General features: G+C 39.8%; 1 protein-coding gene across 6 annotated transcripts; it reads right to left on the reverse strand.

Annotated features, from left to right (window-relative positions):
* Nucleotides 1-2,502: 2,502 nt before the first annotated feature.
* On the reverse strand, nucleotides 2,503-19,363 carry odf2a (outer dense fiber of sperm tails 2a). 6 transcript variants are annotated; one of them, XM_080874339.1, is made up of 19 exons: nucleotides 19,339-19,363; nucleotides 17,281-17,408; nucleotides 17,001-17,114; nucleotides 16,729-16,905; nucleotides 16,031-16,224; nucleotides 15,636-15,768; nucleotides 15,369-15,491; nucleotides 14,772-14,843; nucleotides 14,587-14,658; nucleotides 14,326-14,442; nucleotides 13,922-14,107; nucleotides 11,252-11,361; nucleotides 8,170-8,305; nucleotides 7,850-7,960; nucleotides 7,481-7,744; nucleotides 6,889-6,989; nucleotides 5,345-5,507; nucleotides 4,634-4,759; nucleotides 2,503-4,549 (listed from the first exon to the last, which is right to left on the reverse strand). In XM_080874339.1, exons 1-19 carry the CDS (start codon nucleotides 19,346-19,348, stop codon nucleotides 4,379-4,381), a joined length of 2,508 nt encoding a protein of 835 aa, XP_080730465.1. In that variant the 5' UTR covers nucleotides 19,349-19,363; the 3' UTR covers nucleotides 2,503-4,378. The 6 variants fall into 6 exon arrangements, with proteins under 6 accessions (XP_080730465.1, XP_080730463.1, XP_080730464.1 ...); XM_080874337.1 differs by having other exon boundaries at nucleotides 14,772-14,846; XM_080874338.1 differs by having other exon boundaries at nucleotides 2,505-4,549; nucleotides 14,772-14,846; nucleotides 15,369-15,494; nucleotides 16,037-16,224.
* Nucleotides 19,364-20,197: the final 834 nt, after the last annotated feature.

Consider the following 20,197-nt stretch of genomic DNA (forward strand, 5'->3'; position numbering starts at 1 on the left):
CTTATAACAAATATGAACAACGAGAGTAGACATACTAAACCTGTAGGCATTAATTATTCCATCGTGATGCGTGTAGTCATTCGTGACTGCGCTACACACTGAAAGCAACGTTCTGAAAAGCGTCACAATTCAGTTACAAGAAACGTTGAAGTTTCATAAATGCATACCTTTGCCTAATAACAAAGGCATAAATGTGTTTGTTTGCCCCCCCGCCCGTTATATCAGTTGCACGGAAGTAGCTGGCAACGCAAGTAATCCGGGCGCTACAGCTTTAAGCAGCTGCGCGCGCTCCCGCGGACGGCAATCAGTTTCTGGCAAACAATCACTTTTTGGCACAACACCTGTCACAGACGCTATCAAATCAAGATGATAAAATGGTGATACAAATCTACAAAGATAAAAAGTGCAAATTCGACAAGACAACAATCTTCCGGAAACGCGTTAATCTTGTATTTTTGCACTCAAAGCCTTAAAATAAACATTTTAATTACAGTTAATTATTTTGAGTGCACATCAGAGCTGTGAAACTTTTCATACTATTTTTACATTAACTCCAAGAGGAAGTATTGTATGTTAGAGTCATTTTTTAAGATATGAACCTATAATACTTGATATTTTGTTTTAAGTGAAAATTACTTTCACAGTTTAAGTACAGCTGAAAGTGTCATAATTTGGAGAATTGCAGGTTAAGAACCCAAATGTAGGACTAACAGACACAGGCATGTCATGGACAAGGACCGAGCCCTTTTATTTTTGCCTGAAGTGCATATAACATACAAAATCCAGAGAGAAGCAAACAAACAGTAATGTCCAGATGAACAGAATCAGCTTTTTGGGTAAAAAACAAGGAGTCACTATGAGTATCCATCTGGGAAACATGGACAAATGAGTTTATAAAATAAACTTGAGGTAAAAGGGGAGCTAGAAACAGGAAGGTAAGTAAAGCTGAAGACAACTGACTAAAGGTAACATTAGAGACAATACACTGGAGACTATAGCAAAGTAAAACAGGTATTAAACAGAAACACTGCACATCAGTTAATGAGTCAGGCAAGTTGATAAATGCTGGACCTAAGGCCTAGGACCAAGACATACAAGATTACTTGATTACTCATCAGTTACTTGATGAAAAGGTGTAACTACTTTGATAGTGACTTAAGGTAAAATCCCATCTGAATCCAAATTTATGTTCGGGTCCTCTTTATTTGAATATTGCTCATGTTTTCGCTGTGTTATTTTGTTCCCTGATTGTTTTTAAAGGTATAATAATTTCCCTAGGGATTAATAAAGTATGCTGATTCTGATGAGAAGCAAGTTCAATACAGCCAGGCTTTCTTTGTATTAGCTGGCTTGACAGTCAGAAATAACAGAGAGCACAACAATAGCTGTCACATTTCTTTGTTAACCAAAGCATTCTGCTTCGGGATCTCAGCATATTCACATAAAAGGAGCATTTCATCTTCATCTCTTCCAATGAAAATCTTAATCTTCAGCTTGCCCTCCTGTCTTTTCATTAGTGCCCCTGTCTCCAAACCATACATCATAGCACGTCTCACTACCATGATCAGAACCTACAGCTATCAGGACCCCCTCCTCTAGAGCCAGCGCCTAATTTAGACCCAAGAGACAGACACTCTTCCTGCTTTTAAGATTAGGCTGAAAGGAAGTTTCTTTCTGTTAAAAGCGAGTTTTTCCTTCCCACTCTTGCTAAGTGTTTCCTCATAGGGTGTTTTGTGATTGTTGGGGTTTCCTTCTGATACTGTAGGGATTTTACCGTACAATATAAAACACCTTGAGGTGACTGTTGTTGTCGTCTCTTTGACAAAACAACTAAAAACCCACCTTTTTAAACCTGTGTTTAACTTTTATTTTTATGTTCTGGCATTTCTTTTGTGAAGCACTTTGTTATTGTGACTTGCAAGGTACAATTTGAAATTTTGCTTATTTACTCTTATTGCAGTAGCACTTGAGAGCCCAGAGATCACAGGTATTCAGGATGGATGTTCAGGCTTCTCTTCTGTGTTTCTTGCACACAGAGGCTTCTCCAGACTATTATTGAACCTTATTATGTAATGTAGATTAAAATATCCAGTCTTTGTAATATTAAACTGAGGAACATTATTCTGAAATTGTTCCAAAAGTTGTAGGCACAGTTTTTTGCAGATTGAAGAAACTTTGCCACCTTTACTTCTGAGTAAAGATGTAATTAAAAAAAATAAACCAGCCTTTTTACTGACCTGTTGCCTAATCAGCTGCAAAATGTTTCTCAATCTTTTGCTTTTATTAACACTTACTTTTCCAGCCTCTTTGTTGCCCCATCCCAACTTTTGAGATCTGCTCATACCATCGGATTAAAAATGAGCTAATAGTCTATTATTATTATTAAAGTCTATTTTTAGGGGAGTTTAAAACTATATAAAACAAACAAAATAAATATTAAGAGTATTGCCATTGTTACGAATTCAAATATTGGGGATGGATACAAGAGGAAAAACCACAATAACAACACTGGTCCGGCCGGGTTGAGTCAAACGATGATTTTAATGATCACACGCGTGGGAGATGGACACCGTACGCAGACAGCATCAGATCTCAAAATGGTGGAGCATTGATCAAACTCTTATAGCCTCTAGTGGCCCCCACCTAATCATAAAAGCCTAAACATTCACATTCTTTCTCTCACACGGCGCCTAAGCTACGACCTTGGCTCCCTGTTTATCTGCTCCTGCTGAGATGGGGCAGAAAACTCCAGTATGTTCTGTTCTCTTCGAATCAGACAAATAAGGCGATGACTTTCTGCGAACAGTATTTCTTATAACTCAGCAGTATAATGCATCATAAAACAATATCATTCATTCACAATAAATCAGCAGTCTAATGTAATGCAAATCAGTTTAACAAATGCAATAGTTAGCAGCTTCTTCTAATTCAGGAGAATAATGCAAACTAAAACTACATAATAATTCACAATCTTTAATTAGGGGTCTAACATGGCATAAAATAATATTATAATCCCGCACCATATACTGGTATTGTACTTTTATACAAATATGATTACAGACTGCCTTTCTCATATCATTATTGTGATATATTCTTTTTTGTTTAGTTTTTTTTTGGCCAGGATAATCATGTAATGATATTTGATAACATAACAGCCGTACTATATGCCACTGATTGGAAAGTCTATTTGATTATGGCAAAAAAGAGAAAAGAAATATTTTTGCTTTATTGCTGGTTTAATATTATATTTAACATATATAAAACTTTCCATTATTAAATACACTCAAGTTTAAAAAACATGAATGACAGTTATTGATGCTACTCAAAATAATGATATTGATAAACACAATGCCTTGTACCAGCCAAAGGAAAATATTAACACCACTGTTTTCAGCTCCATACAAACAGAAGGAAAGACACATTTAAGTACTTACTGGATCAGAAATGCATGACTTGGTTTCGGCATACATACATACAAAAAAGTCAGCAACAGTACAAAACTGTGACTGTTAATTCTGGTGATAAACAGCTCTATTGTGATATGATATGGCCAACAGTGATGGGATGATTAAGACCTGGATGTAAAGGACTACCCCCCAGAAGGAGAGAGCCAGCAAAGCTGGTTTAGTAAGCACCCCCATTTCCCACACCCTGCTGCTGGGCGATGAAGAGTGGAAGCGGGACCAATGTCGACCGCAACCCAGGGCAACACTCATCTTCCACACTGCACACATTAGTCAAACTGGACCTCTCAAAGCCCCATCACCAGCACCTTGCGAAATCTCTTTCTGAAGGCAATATTAAACTGGCGAAACATCTCATGCAAGCACTGGCTTTTGTAAAGGTGTATGTCTGGGAGAATTACTTTCACAGAATTACACTTCTAAAGTTGTTTGCATTAGTGGTTCGCTGTTGTTTTGGTTACATCTTTTTTTTGTTATTAGTCTTTTAATATATTTTCACAACTACCTGTTATGAAAGCCCACATAGCCTTTCGTAACAGGAGCCAACCACTACCAAAAACTGCACTTCTTCTAAGTATACCCTCATAACCAGTGGCCGGGTTAAATACCTGTGGCTCTCTACCATTTCTTTAAAAATGTCTTTACACACCTAAATAAATGCAGTTGTCTTAAGCTCTTAAGGTCACTTAAGGCTCCATAGGGGAGTCAGACACTGTGGACTGCCATGATAAAAATCTGACTACAACAAAAATGAACATCTTTTACTGATAGGGACAAAATCAAGTGTGAGCTCTGTGGTAGGAAACTTTATTACAGCTGAGCTATTTAAACTGTGGTACCATCACAGCCTCCAGCTCTGCCAGCCAAATCTAGTGACAGGCTTAAGTCATGCCACTGTTCTGGAATATACACAATCAGCTGGGTGAGGAGGCTTGCAGAGAGCTGCTGAGGGAAAAGTCTCCAAACACACTAGCATAGGATCCTTTGAGGAACTGGACATAGTTTTGCAGGCTTCGATTAGTGCTGTCTGACTGCTCCAGGCGATCCTTCAAATCCTGCAGCTGGCTCTGGTACCGCCACTCCATCTAAGCATCAGAAATACATACTTTACAGACCAGCAGATGTTTCTACGCAGACAATTTTAGTCAGTAATTCCCAGAAGCCTTTACCTGCTCTTTGCTCCGTTTCAATTGATTAATTTCTGCAGTGGTCCTGCTGAGTTGGTTTTCTAGGTCCAGTATTTTGGACTGGGTGGAACGTTGTTTGTTGACAACACGTTCTTTGGTCTCTGACATCTGATAAACAGATCACACTGGATTTCACTATAATTTCTTTTATACACTATTTCAATGTTACATGCTCTTATAAACAAATTCAAATAAAAATATAGTCAGTGTATGTATATATGAAAAAATGGGTGTATCATATTTGACCACAGTTAAATTCAATCATCAATAAAGCCTATTTAATACAAGCTAAAAAGGAAACATTTAATAGTCAGAGATGCCAAGATATCTAAGGTGGTGACTGACTCAGAACACTAACCCAGAGCCCAATTCAAAGAAATGAAACCCGTGATTATAATACTGCTGAGGGAGTGGGCATTTAGAGCTAAAACATTGCATTTACAGATACACATACACAGTCCATTGTGTAGATGGAGTGGTTTAAAGGAACAACATATTTGAAGCAGTATCATTAAGTTTGCTTTATAATGTTAATTAAAATCCAGATGTTTCCTCTGAAGCTTGCCGGGCTGTATGGTCTGTATGTGCTTTGTATCATCGTGTCTTTTTATTGTGAATTGCTGTCACACTTGGGGTTAATCATATTTTGTGTAAAGTTCTTTATAAGTAAATCACTATGAAAAAGGATCAGACTTGTTGGCGAGCATCATCCAGAGCCTCCTCCAGCCGATGGCTCAATAATGAGCATTCTCTTGTTTTTTCTTTTAGATGGAGCTCATTGCTGTGGACGGTCTCTTCCCGTTTTGCAATAACTGCTAGCAGGTCGCTATTCTGACTGCCGGCCTCCTTTAACTTTCTAGAAGATGGCAAACAAAAAGACAATGACAACAAGGTGCAGTTAGAGTATTTTCAATGAACATATATTTCAAATTGCGTAATTAACAGGCTTTGGGAGCGTATTTAATATTAAATCGATATAATTCAAATATGATTCAGTGGAATTCTGACAGGACAAGCAAGGCAGGACAAGCAAGGCAAGCACTGTCAAATTTAAAAATAGACAAATTTAATTGAATTTTCACTTGTTCCATTGGCAGATTTTTTCACTTATTCCAAGCAAAAATATCTTGTATTAAGTGAAAAAAAAAACTGCCAATAGAATAAGTGAAAAATCTCTAGTTTCAAGATGCACTGTCTAAAAACAAGTTCATATATCTTACTGAAGTGTTACCCTGTAGCTGATTGTGTCTTATTTTAAGTGTGATGAGATTATTTTGACTAGAAATTAAAAAAATATACTTGGTAAGATTTCGAGTTTTTGCAGTGTATTGCCAGTCCCAGTCAGCAGTTCTCCTGCCCAACCAAACACAGCCTGAGCCAGCCAGCTTCCCATTCCTGAGTCAGCGGACAGCTTGCCAGAACTTTTTTGAGGCCTACCGAAAGACTCTAAACTCCTATCACACCCCAGTTTTTTCTATCAGAACTGCAGAAATTGCACCGGATACCCCCTCTGATACTCCTCTGCTGCTTCAGGAGACCCCCTGGCCAATCAAGCCTGGGAACTCTCCTTCTTCAGCCAGACGGGACATCATGATTCAATAGCTAAACAAACATCAGTGGATTTATGTTTGCTCAATTCTCACCTCACAAAATACAAATTCAGAATCCTGATATAAAATGTGCTGCTCCTATTTGACAGGGTCACTAATGTTTACCTCAGCATTTACCCAGCTCACAGGACATTTCTCTGCCTAAAAGCATTTCAGAGACTTGCTGACAACATGATTTTGTGGAGCAGCAAGTGTCTTCTGTCCACTCCCCTTTATGCTATGAAACAACGGCGTGCTGTCAATGGAGGACATGCTCCTTCACTTATGGCCAAACATAGTTCTATATGCTCTCTTCCCAGCCTCATATCATTAGTATTAAGAGGATTAGAAATGGCTGCTTCCGACTTTGTTAACTCCATCATTGTGTTTTATTTTGACCAATTGCAATACAACAAATGTCCCAGTAAGCCGGTTATGTTACCTGGGGTTTGGGTTTTTTTTTTTTAAACTGAAAAATCTGAATTTCATGAAACCTGCTTTCTAGAACAGGATCAGATACGGGGTTTTATTAGGAAATGACAAGGTGTAAAGACAAGAACAAGAAACAGCTGTTGGACGACATGGTGGTTGATTAATAATTATATATCTAGACATTATTAAAGTGAAACAGCATAAGAGAAGACGGACCTTTCCAAACTTTCTACTCGCTGCTGAAGCTGTCTGTTCTCCTCCAGCAGCACCTTTTTCTTCTGTCTAAGAAGCTCCATCTGGCTGCCTTGGGTCTCCACCTAACACAATAGAAGGCCTTTGAATAATGTATTTAGAAAACATTTTCACTGAATATTAACTGAAGCTGCACAGAGATGAAAAGTAGTCTCAGAATGGAATGGATGTGGCTCAAGAGACAAGGGGGAAAGTTGGTAGTTTGATCCCTGGCTCCTGTTAAAGTTGAAATGCTCTTGAGAGAGATGCTAAAACCCACATTACCCCCAGTTGGGTATGGTAGAATTGTTATTTGTGCCCTTTTCTACAAGTTTATTAGTCTGTTAGCTATAATTATATTAAAAAGCTATTTTTCCAAACTTTGTAAAGCACCATTGTATCCACACTTCCCAACAAGCATTCCTTTCTGCCCATCTATCATTTATTATCTGTCATCTCCATTTGTTCTTGCTCTTGTACCACTACCATCCTATATTTTTATTTTCATTAACATCATTTCAATATTGTTAATATTTTTAATGCTATCTTTGGCTATAAAGCATAAGACTGTTGTAACCTTCATGCGGAGATCAGTCAGTGCTGTGCTGAGATCCAAGCTGTGTTTCTCCTGGCTGCACTCCCTATCCTGAGCTTCCTGCAGCTGTAGCTGGGAGCGCTGTAGGGCTTCAGGAAGAGGCTCCAACTCTGCCAGCCGTCCCAGAAGCTCCCTGCGCACTTCATCGATCTCCTTCTCCAGCTCCCCCTGCACCGTCTGAGCCTTCTGCTCTGCTTGAGCCAGCCGAGCACAGTACTCATCTGCCTCAGCCTGGGTTTTCTCCAACTTTGTAGATATGGTTTAACAGGACAACAAGGACAATAACGGTGTCATTTCTGTACAATGACAATGTAAAACTGTTGTATCCCCATGAGAGTGTGAAATAATGACCTGCATCTTATAGCTGTCTAGGAGGCCCTCATACTGTCTGATGGAAACTTTGACCTGTTGAAGCTCTAACTGAGACACGGACAGCTTCTCCTCCACCGCAGACGCTGTAGCCTGAGAGAAACAGAACTTTTATTAAATAAAAATGACAGTTCATACTCCTAATGCAATATAAGTCAACCTAAAGCTATTAGAATCAGTAATGGAAAGATTACATTCAAGCCGCAAAAGCATAACAGATGTGTCTAAATTCTGACCAGGGCATGGTTTCATTAACATTTAGCAAATCTGTTATCATTAATAAGTGACTTTGGCTGTTTCACCTTGAGGGATTGGTTCTCCAGTTTGGCAGCAGTACTCTCTGCAGTGATTTCACGGAGACGATCCAGCAGCGCTTCTTTCTCTGCTCTGCCTTTATCCTTAGTAGTATGAAGCTGCTCAGTCAGCTCTGCTATACGGCTGTCATACCAGATATGATAACAAGTTAACAAGGATTAGATTTCCATTCATATAAACAAAATCCATCTGAAAGAGCAAAAGTCCAAAGTCAAAATTCTATTAATGAAGCTTGGTAACTGATTTCATCACAACGGGATCTTTGTGATTTTCATGTTACATTTTCTGGAAGCTTGCCCTTATCTGAATTAAGGGTCTAAAGACTTATATATGGTTCAATAATGTTTAAAAGGTCCACTGAGCACACTGGTTTGTGATATTGGACTAAATAAAAACTCAAGTAAAAATAAATTCAATTCAACTTTATTTATATAGTTGTGATGTCTGCTGCTGCAGATTGTGTGGAGTGAAGAGAGTGCAGACCCAAATGCAGACAATGGAGATGTGATGAAGTGAACAGAAAGTGAGCAGTTTATTTCTGGCTGCACAAGACTACAAACAAAAGCAAAGAAGGACTAAGATGGAACTAACAGAAGCTATACTGGGAAAAGCTAAAATACTAAGTACATGAAGCCTAAGACCTGAAACCTGAAACTTGGAACACAAAGGAAGAAAAGCACCAACAAGAGACAGACAGAGGACTAAATGCACAATGATAACAAGGAAATGGCAAACAGGAGGGAAACACAGCTGCGACTAGTCAGAGACAATGTGACAGGGAGGAAGCAACCCTGAACACACTAAACGCAAGACGCGGGACTATCAAAATAAAACAGGAAACATGAGAAACAAGCTGAGACACGGACCGCTGGGACTGCTGAAGAACAGACATGAGTATATAACGGACTCGACGTGACACATGAAACACAGGCTTTTGTTTCTGTGCCTCCCCTAAGGCGTAGAAACAACAAATATAACCAGAAACTAACTAAGTGAAAGTATATTCAAAAACCAGGAAACAAAAACACAGGGTGCCCAGACCCAGGACCATGACAATACTGCCAAATCACAACAACAGTTCCCTCGAGGCGCTTTATACAAATGACTTGCAAATCTCATAAACTCATTTTATTTTATTCACAACACAATATAGAATATGTAAAATATGAAAACATATCAAGTATTTAAACTGACAAAGAAAAACACTGGTACATTTTGAATTTGATGGGAGCAACACATCTCACAAAATTTGGGACAGGGCCATGTTTCCCCCCGGGTAGTGTCCCGTTTTCTTTTAACACGCGTCCGTAAATGTCTGGTAACTGAGAAGATCAGCTGCTGGAATTTTGAGAGGAATGTTGTCCCATTCTTATCTGATAGAGGATTTTAGCTACTCAACAGCCATATGTCTTCTTTTTCATATTTCTTATTTCATAATGTGCCAAATGTTTTCAGTTATTGAAAGATCTGGGTCAGCCTGCAGGCAAGCCAATTCAACCCCCAGATTCTTCCACTACAAAGACATGCAGTAGGAATAGATTAAATGTGCAGTTTAGCATTGTCTTGCTTAAATATGCATATTATGCACACAGGGAGCATATTTTGCTCTAAACCTTTCAGCATTGATGGCGCTTTTCCAGATGTGAAACCTGCCAATCCCCCCCTGACATTTACGTTTTCCAAAAAGATTATCAAATTTCAATTTGTCTGACCACAGCACAGTTGCTCCACAATTTGCAGATGCAGATTTTTTTGGAGATTGTTGTAGCTACATAGCTATTCTGGCATCACCCGTCAGTTTGTAAATGTCCATTCTGAAGTCTCAAAGTCAACCTTTCCACCATCTTCATCACAAAAAACAGTGATGGACCCTGACAGTGACGAAGGGCACCTCTGACTGTGAAACCACTTGCTAGTACGCTCACAAGTCGTTAGCCAATGAGAAAGCAGATAACACCACAGCTCATCCTGCTTTATGTAACATGGTATGATAATGTTTACATTATTTTATTCAGTATGACCCAAAATGCATGACTAGGTCAAAGAACACAGTAGCAAAGTGTTTGCAGAGGGGAACACAGAAAGCCTATAGACTTCTATAGGACTGGAAGTGTTTTTGCAACCTCAGCTAGTGCCACCAGGTGGCATGGATGGATATAATGCACTTCCATACCGGCTTCATTTTTTTTGACCAGCAATCTATGGCAACCTTTTTTTTTTTTTTTTACCATCTATGTTACGCTGAGAAATTCTGCATCCAAGATGCTGCTTTTATAATCATGTTACTAACCTGTTGCCAATGAACCTAATTAGCTGCAAAATGTTCCTCCAGACATTTTTTTCAGTACCACCTACTTTTCCAGACTATTACTGCTCCATTCCAACTTTTTTGACATGTGCTGATATGTTCTATTGTCAATATAATATGGGTTTATTAGATTACACAGTTTTCACCTTGAGGCGATTGTGGTTCTGTTTTGGCGCTATATACATAAAAATTTAATTAAGTTGAAATTTACATCTCACACACACGTTTTCCTTAGGATCACATTTTATTTTGTATTTTAACAAAACAGCCAAACAAATGAGTCTCAGCAAGAGTGCTCCTCTCAGAGTTTTGCCAAAGTACATACATGTACATATTGTGTCAACTACATTTTCTCCATATCTGCATGTCTCTCACATCCCACCCTCAAATGTACTGCTATATCCAACTTCAGCTCAAACAATTCCCTGTTTATTTCTCTCCCAGAATGATACTGAAAGCAAGAAAGCTTGATGAATGAATGAAGGGATGCTCGGTATATGGCTACAGTCTATAACCCTATGCTAATGTCATTAGTGGTATAAGGCATTTTGCTCTGCACAATTACCAATGTGACATTTGAAGACCTTGCAAACGTCAAAATAAAAATGTATTCATGGTGATTTTCCAAAAATATCAACAGACTTTTATTGTCCTGCATGCTATTCAGCTGTCCAAAACTCCTTTGTGAAAAATAAAAGGAGTTTAGGATCTTGGGTTTTTTATCCCCCCTTTGTGAACAGAGAAAAGGAAAATGCAGTTACCTGTTCAATAGCGACAATTCAATATCCAGTTTACTCTTGTCTTTTGCTTCTCGTGCATGTTGACTCTGCCATGTCTCAGCTGCTGACAGCACCTCTGCTATCTGCTTCTCCTGCAATTGGAATACATCTTTGTCACTGTTCACTAATACTGGTTGATTCAGTTATAGTCATAGTTGGGCACTGGTTTGTTTTTAGACTTCTCCTGGTATGAGGTGCTTATGTTGATATGCTGTATTTGATTGTACATTATGGTCAAATATCTCCATTTGTTGAGTTCTAGAATCATGTCCAAAGACATTTTGGAAATGTACATAAACATATAGTAGAACTGTAAAAACCTGTAATCTGTAAATCCACTGTTGTGTTTGTGACCAGCTCTGTCTATGAACATGCTGCAGCTGTTTTTTAAGTTGAAAAACACAAGCACTGTGCTGGATTGCTGGTGATGTATGAATGGCTCGACCTTTTTAAGGAGCAAAACAAGTCCTGTTTTTCCTTGGTTTTATGACTTTACATCATATGGCATCAAGCTGTATGCCAGAAAATTTGCAAGGCTTTAACTCTTTGATGCACCTCACCAGAAAGGATCAAGAGCGAGGACACACTAAGTGTGGCTGAGTGATGCCAAAGACAGAGAAGGTGATCCAAACTAAAGATGTAGAACTACCGGGAAGCAAAATAGTAGACTAATGGGATAGCTATAACCTCCTGGGGTTATCCAGAAAGTTATAGCTATCCTGTATGTCTGCTATTTGCTCTCCAAGCCAATAGGACCATGACAATGATGCAAAGAGAACAGCCCTGCCAAATATTTCCAGAGGGTAAGATAGTACTGACAAACCAGCCCAGTTGTAGTAATAAGGTCCCAGACATTAATATCTACAGTACCTACTACTGGTCATCATATAAGCAGCCAGAATAATATTGCTTTTTCTACTGAATTAAAGTACAGACTCTCTATAGGTGTGTCAGAGCTGCATGAAATAAGACTTTTGTTCATAACCCACCTGCACACTTACTCAGAGCTGACTGAACTATTTCTGATCTGCTGCTCTAGAACTTAAAACTCCACATTACCAGTTCATCTACTCAAATTTCAGGCTCACACTCTGTGGTGTTTATTACATTTGTTTGCTGCAGTACGGACCAGAGGGTTGGACTATGAAGCAAGTTTGACAGGCTTTCTTTAAGTTAGCTGGCTTGGCAACTCTTCAGTCAGTGACAAAGACGATGAAGAAGGCTTCAGGATCTGGGCAGGCTCAAATAAAAGAAGGCATCAAATGTTTCTTTTAACTGTACCAATGGTCGAATTAACTGTGATTTATCACATTTTTTTGGAAATCTGGGCCACATTTGTGCCTGATTACAGCCAAACCCACTGAATCCAGAAATCACTTAAATAGAACCTGCGTGACAAAGAGAAGCAGGCTAAAAGATCTGAAAAAGCTACACATCATGGTACAATCTAAAGAAGCAGCCTAATGATTAAGAAGAACAGTATGGGCTCAAGCTCACACTCTTAAGCACCTGAGATCCTTCTGCAACCAACCTCTGAAAATAATGAAGATAAAGTGGCATCAGTATTATACTGAATCTAAAAGAAACATCTCCTTAAATTAGTTTTCAAATATACAAAGAGTCTAGTGTCACTGCATCTTCTTAAAGACAAAACAGCAAAGGTCATTAGGAGGATGGTGAATGGCAACTGTAAAATAACACATCATAGATGCACATCTAGACAGTCAGTATTCTTCATAAGACCCGTCTTCTCTGCGACACACTGGAACCAAACTAACTGCAGATCCTGAAGTCAAACTAGGAAGAAAATCCTGCTCCTCACATACAAGGTCTTAAATAATCAGGCCCCATCTTATCTTAATGACCTTGTAGTACCATATCACCCTATTAGAGCACTTCGCTCTCGCTCTGCAGGCCTACTTGTTGTTCCTAGAGTATTTAAAAGTAGAATGGGAGGCAGAGCCTTCAGTTTTCAGGCCCCTCTTCTGTGGAACCAGCTTCCAGTTTGGATTCAGGAGACAGACGCTATCTCTACTTTTAAGATTAGGCTTAAAACTTTCCTTTTTGCTAAAGCATATAGTTAGGGCTGGACCAGGTGACCCTGAATCCCCCCTTAGTTATGCTGCAATAGATGTAGGCTGCCGGGGGGGATTCCCATGATGCATTGAGTTTTTCCTTTCCAGTCACCTTTCTCACTCACTATGTGTTGATAGACCTCTCTGCATTGAATCATATCTGTTATTAACCTCTGTCTCTCTTCCACAGCATGTCTTCTATCCTGTCTTCCTTCTCTCACCCCATCCGGTTGCAGCAGATGGCCGCCCCTCCCTGAGCCTGGTTCTGCCGGAGGTTTCTTCCTGTTAAAAGGGAGTTTTTCCTTCCCACTGTTGCCAAAGTGCTTGCTCATAGGGGGTCATATGATTGTTGGGTTTTTCTCTGTATCTATGAAGCGCCTTGAGGCGACTTTTGTTGTGATTTGGCGCTATATAAATAAAATTTAATTGAATTGAATTGACTTATATGACAAAATCAGACTGAACAGAATATAATTGACAGAAATGACATAATATAAAAAAACAGCAGAACAAGTTTAATATCCATGACATTAAAGGTTTTAATAGACTGGTATGTCTGCGCTGTGGAAGGACGTACCATGTCCAGCAGCTGGATGCTGAGATGGCCTGCAGTGTCCTCGCTGCGCTCAGCTCGCTGCTTTTGGGCCCGTGCGGCTCGTTTCAGAGCCTCTCGGTCTGCGCCTGCCTGCTGCTTTAGTGTCACCAGCTGATCTGTCAGATGTTTTATCTCCACCTTCTGCCGATTGGCTGCTTTTTCCAGGTTCTGTACCAATGGCAGAGGATAACAGACGCATAGATAACGATATACTGAAAAAAACATGTCTGACTACAATACAAACAACTGGACAAATATAGATTGCAATAAATATATATTCTCCAGGGTGTGTGTTCACTGACTATCATTTCTTTCCATCCATCCATCCATCATTATTATACACAGCACCAAAAACAGCAACAGATGGCAGAAGATACCACACAAACCTTTATCTGCACAGTGAGGCGACTGTTCTCAGCGTCTTTGCTCCGGAGCTGTCCTTGTAAATGAGCTCGTGTTGACTCCAGGCTCTTTGAAAAAACAGCTGTGCTCCTGGCATTGTCCTGCATTTCCAAAGCCAGCAGAAGATACTTGTTTTGTGCTTTGACATTTGTTAGTTCTAAGATTATATGATATGAGTAATGCTGCAGTGAAAGAATGCCGTATGGAAAATTTCAGATGAAGAGAGCTCTAAATAAGACAGCCACCTTTTCATCATCTAAGACCTTGGCAAGTCGATTAACCTCTCGGTCTTTCTCTTGAAGTTTAACAACAAGATGCTGTAAAAGGAAAGAAAACATTATTTCTGACACAAAAAAGGAAACAACACAAAATGGATGTATTTTGTGAGGTTACTTAAACAAAAAGAATTTGTAGTTTCTATTAAACTCACGGCATTTTCAGCTTCTGTGTCTGCCAGTTTCTTGAGTAATTCGTCCTTCCTTGACAGCTGGAGTGACTCCATCTGCTTTAAACCATCCACACATATAAAACTTCACCAGTTTCTTTAACAAGCATTTACTGCATCTACAAAAGTGTTAAGAGACCAACCAAGGCTAAATATTGTGACAGAATATAATCAACTTACTAAGTAAGGATTCATTTATTTGAAAATTACAACAGATCTGCACCATACTGGCAAATCTAGCTTCCTACCAAAACTACGACTGCGACATGCCCCCTTTTCTCACTCTGTTTCTCTTCACTGAGGTTTCCTTGTGTTGTTTTCATGTGAAAGAATACTGTCCCAGAAACAGTTCAATATTTACTCATCTAAAGGCAGCATGAATTCCTGTGTATTTTGTGCTATTGTAAATTGGCAGTTGGATTAGACTGAGGTTACGGTTCATTCATTGGACCCTGCTTGCATGAAATGGATCATCAACACAGTCCTGCAACCATTTACACTGGAGCTTAAGGCGCAATAGGCTCTCTTTAGATTTCTCCAAATGATCTGTGCTGTAAATCAAAAAATCATCTTGCACAGTACCTGAGATTCATGCTGCTCTCTGAGAAGCTTCCGCAGTGTTCGGTTTGTGACCTCAAATGTCTCCAGTTTCTGCAGCAGCAGCTCGTTCTGACAGGCCAAGGCTGAAGACTCAGAGCCAAATGGCTTCTTCAGCAGCAAAGACACAGACAGAGATAGAAACACTGCATCACGAAACACTGAGAAAGCCTCCTGTTTCTTTCTAAAGTTCCCATGTTCCCCTAGTCTCACAGGACACATTGAAAGAGCAGACCCTGAGGTAATACTCACATTGCTACCAGGAGCGCACAGATTGAAAATGGACTCTCGCAGGGCGGAGGCTTGCTTTGCAGCTGCTGCTCCATTCACCTCAGCCTCCATCAGCATCCTGAGTAAAGCATCTTTGTCCTGATGCCCACTGTCACTGTGTAGGAACAAACAGACCTTAAATCACAAACATACTACTACTCGAACATGAGTTTCATAAACGTCATACTCTGAAATGACTGTCCCCCCTTTATGTCACATACGCTAACAGGTAGTATAGTTGAAATGCAGTTGAATCAAGCTATTTTCTTTCAGTTGCCTATAGTATAATTAACCACCCAGATCTCTAAGCCCTTTGAAAATGAGGGCAAAGAGAGGCTGTTTGTCACGTGAAGGGTTGGGAATGAGTTTGGAATCACATTTGCCTGTTACAGTCATTCTCCTCCAGCATCTTCTCCATGGAAAGCCGTAACCTGGTGTTTTCCTTCTCCGTCTCCTCCAGCTCTTTGGTCACCTCAGCCAGCTCCTCTTCCTGCTCAGCGATCACCCGCTGGGACACGCTCAGCTGCTTCGACTGACGCTCTAGCAGCCGTTCCTTCTTTTGCATTTCTACCTGCACATATACCGGATAGGTATAAGTGAAAAAGGACATGTGGACCAACGCTTTAAGCACAGAAATCGACAAGAAAACCTCGCTGCTCTTTGTGATCATCAGATGTGGCAGTTTAAAATGAGGGCAAGTCTTTCAATGGGGTAAATGAACAGGTTATCTCCCTGCTATACTTATTACACGTGAGTGGCAAGACTGGAGAATTTTGACTAAATTAATACATTTCTACATTTAGATTTTACCATTCAATTTCCAGGAGTTCAAATTTCCAGGAGTATTTAAAACAGTTTCCATGGAATAAACCCATTTATTGTCTGGGTGCCCTTAAATGGTTATGTAACAATAAATATGTAACAAGACTCGCCTTGAAAATCCCATGTAAGAAAAATAGAAATCAACAATGTTTATAACATAAGTACTACTAACAAACAAATTATAATCTGAAATCTGTCTAATTAATAGTAAGGTTAGGGTTGTAGGTTGGACAGTTGCTTAATTCAAACTGACCTCATTTTTCAGCGAGCTGACTTCAGTCAATAAGTTGTCAATCTTCCTCGTGTACTGGCTGATTTGTCCATGTAGGCCTTCTTCCTCCTCTGATGCAAGGTCAGCTAACTGAAGTGCAGACTGCGAGCTTTCAGGTTCTGGTTTCGGTGGTGTGATCTCAAGGTTGTGCGTTGGCCCCTTGGTGCAAAATATACCGTGACACTATATCTTTGATTGCGTGAGTGTTTTTAAAAAAATAGCAGAGTGGACTGGAAACTGAGAGAAGGTATTACCTCCCACTTATATGTGGCATCACGTATGGAGGTCTTTCCTGGCGTGATCCCCACACCTCGAGTTTTGACTTTAGCTGTGGGACGAAGGTCTGCTTTGTTGACTGCAGTCTTCCCCTTTAAAATACAGTGTGCTTATATTAATTGCATTTATTAGAATGGGCATGTACTATGGGTATGAGTGAGCAAACGGCTTATGATCAAGAGATTAGATTAGGAGAAACATTCACAATAAAACATGAACAACATCACAAGACAGACAGTCCACATACAAATATCTAACCTGAGGTGACCTGCCAGGACTCCTCTGGCTTTCCAGGTGCACGTGTACTGGCACGGTGTCATTGATGTGCACATGAATTGGAGGTGAATTTGAGCGTGTTCTCGTGATTTTCCTCTGTGGCACATGAGCTTAAGTAAGAATAAGCTTAATAGAACAGCATGTAGCTCAATAAAAAAAACAAACAATATCTTAATAATTTGCGAATAAATACGACAGGATATGTTAGTTTGAGTGCACAAAATCCATAATTTTCTGTTAAGGTAAGTCAAAAACAAATTAATCTTCACTTATAAGATGGCGCCTGTGTGTTCGGCACGCCGTCTATCGCTCTCCTTTATTTGTTTTGTTTTATTGTTTTTAGTTAACTTTGTGTTTATTTTATTGTTTGTAATGATTTTATGGTATTTTTAATTTGGTTGGTTGTTGTTTTGATCTGTGTTGTTCAGCACTTTGGTCTGCCTGGTGTGTTCTTAAAGTGCTATACAAATAAACGATGATGATGATGATGAAAAACAGCTAGAAAAATTACTGGGTATTCTTTTACAAAAAGAATGTTATGGATATGATCCGACACAGATTCTGGATCCTGTCCACTCTGGTTACTCCCAATGAAAATCATCAACTGCCACCTCCAGCTCAACACACTCATTTCTCTTGTGCACTGCTTTCGATGTTTCTAAACGTTTCTACCTTTACTAACGCTGTTCCTTGCATGTTCACCTTTCCACCTCATCTACTGTCTGGATTCTAGTGACACTCGTGCCTCTTCTCTCCAGAACATGCCTCCACTTCTCCAGTCTATTCCACCTATTGTTGAAGCTGAGGAGGGGTTCATCAGCTTTACCCCTCTGTAGTTACTAGTGCTCCGCACATCTGTCAAGACGTCCACTACTCTGTCTCCCAGACATCTCTATACCTGCACAGGTATGTCATCTGGACGGACTCTTCATCATCTTCACAGCTCCCCTCACTTTCAGATTCCCTAACTTTCCTCATCAATCCTCGTCTCTCTCGTTTTCTTCATTCATCAGCTCCTCAAAGAACGTCTTCAATTTCCTCAACACACTTTCTTCTTAGCACATTTCTGTCCTTCATCAATCTCTCCTTTTTCACATCCTTTCCAGCTTAATCACACAGGTTGGTCCTTTTTTCCCTCCTTAGGAGGAGAAAGGTGCTGTCCTATGTACACAGTACTTGGACAGCTTGAATCCAAATACAGTGCTCCTGGCCTTGCTTCCATCTGTTCTCCTGCACACGCAATACTCTAAGTATCGCTCTAAGACTTTACCTTCTTCCTCCTCTCCATCATAGCAGCCAACTCTTTTGCCTTGTACCAGACATAGTTCCTATATTTCAAAACAGTTCCTCTGCAAACACCTCTGCACTCCTGCCTTTCCTCACATCAAACTTGCTTTCCCTCTTTCCTCCTAGGCACAGTTTCCACCTTAACTCTTTGGTCTATCAACACCTATCAACATCTATCACTCACTCCGTCACCGACAAATCTGATCCTCATTCTTGTATTTGATGTCTGATTAGGAAAAGACTTTTGGCTGACGCCCCATTTATTAATGTATAACCAAAGAGTACACTTCATATCGACATTGTTTTAAACAGTTGGCGAAGTTGTCATGAGGTCACTATTCCTTCCCATCACATTAGCTTCAAACCTTCACGACAGCATTTTTAGGATGTGTATAGTAAACGAACAAGTCAGGAATCTTACCATAGGAGAAACCGTAAAAATACACCCCCCAAAATAGAAATATAATTCATTGGCAAAGCACCATTTAATGCTTCGAGAGGAGTTGGATTGGAGTCAACGCCAACAGACAAAGCTTCTTTCTGGTTGGTCACTTTAAAGCACGTGACGTCTTTCTCAAACAGAGATTGGAGCAGAGTCGACGACGTTACGTCACTTAGCAACACACTTAACAAGCTACCAAAGAGAATAGCTGAATGAAGATGAACCTCCCCCACTCCCCCGCTAGGTCAATTCCATTTTCTAAAGTAAGCTCACCACTCAGCAGCCATCTTGAAACTCACTCGGACTCTTACTTTGAATCATCAGAGGAACAAGAAGCAGTCAAATGTGGTAAAGCAGGTGAAGTGTTTTTCTTCTGCCATCATCTTTGCTGTCGCGAATCTCACGTTTCTGTTAATGCAATATATGCTAAATGACAGAAAAGGAAAACAAAAATATACATGAGTACATCGTTGTCTTCCTTCTCTCACCCCAACTGGTCCCAGATTACGGCCCCTCCCTGAGCCTGGTTCTGCCGGAGGTTTCTTCCTATTAAAAGGGAGTTTTTCGTTCCCACTGTCGCCAGAGTGCTTGCTCATAGGGGGTCGTATGATTGTTGGGGGGGGGGGGGGGGGGTTTCTTTGTATTATTATAGGGTGCACTTTACAATATAAAGCGCCTTCAGGCAACTGTGATTTGGCGCTGTATAAATAAAACTGAATTGAACTGTTGTTTGTTTGGGAGGAATTAAGTTCAGTGTAGTTGAGCAGTACCCCAGCAGTAGCTTTAAAGGACCACATATTTACATTTCACTCACCTCAAAATCCTTCTATTTAAAATTTTTTATAATTTATTTATTTTAACTAGAGCTGCAGCTTCTCTCAGTGGCTGGGGGTTAAGTGATCAGGATATGGCCCAAGACTTGTATGTTCCATAACTTTGTAGATGGAAAAATATTCAACTACAGGAATAAGACAAATGAAAAAAAGTGTCTACCACATATGTTTAGATTCTACGTTGTTTGTTATATGTAGAGATGACTTATTCCTTGAGTTAGATCCTTTTTCTGTGCTTGCATGATTCATACGAATAAATAGCAGCCAGTGCCCCAAGAAAATCTTTGAAAGATATTTGAAATCTTTGAACCTTGAAACACATCTGTTGAGTGTATCA

The sequence above is a fragment of the Rhamphochromis sp. 'chilingali' genome (assembly GCF_963969265.1).
Source record: "Rhamphochromis sp. 'chilingali' genome assembly, chromosome: 2".
Taxonomy (NCBI): Eukaryota; Metazoa; Chordata; class Actinopteri; order Cichliformes; family Cichlidae; genus Rhamphochromis; species Rhamphochromis sp. 'chilingali'.

What these genes read in the sequence shown, in the direction of transcription:
- odf2a (XM_080874335.1), bottom strand. An exon ending in GTCCTGGCAGGTCACCTCAG is followed by an intron (nt 17,115 to 17,280) that starts GTTAGATATTTG and finishes TGTATTTTAAAG; the next exon opens with GGGAAGACTGCAGTCAACAA. An exon ending in TGTGCGCTCCTGGTAGCAAT is followed by an intron (nt 15,495 to 15,635) that starts GTGAGTATTACC and finishes TTGCTGCTGAAG; the next exon opens with AAGCCATTTGGCTCTGAGTC.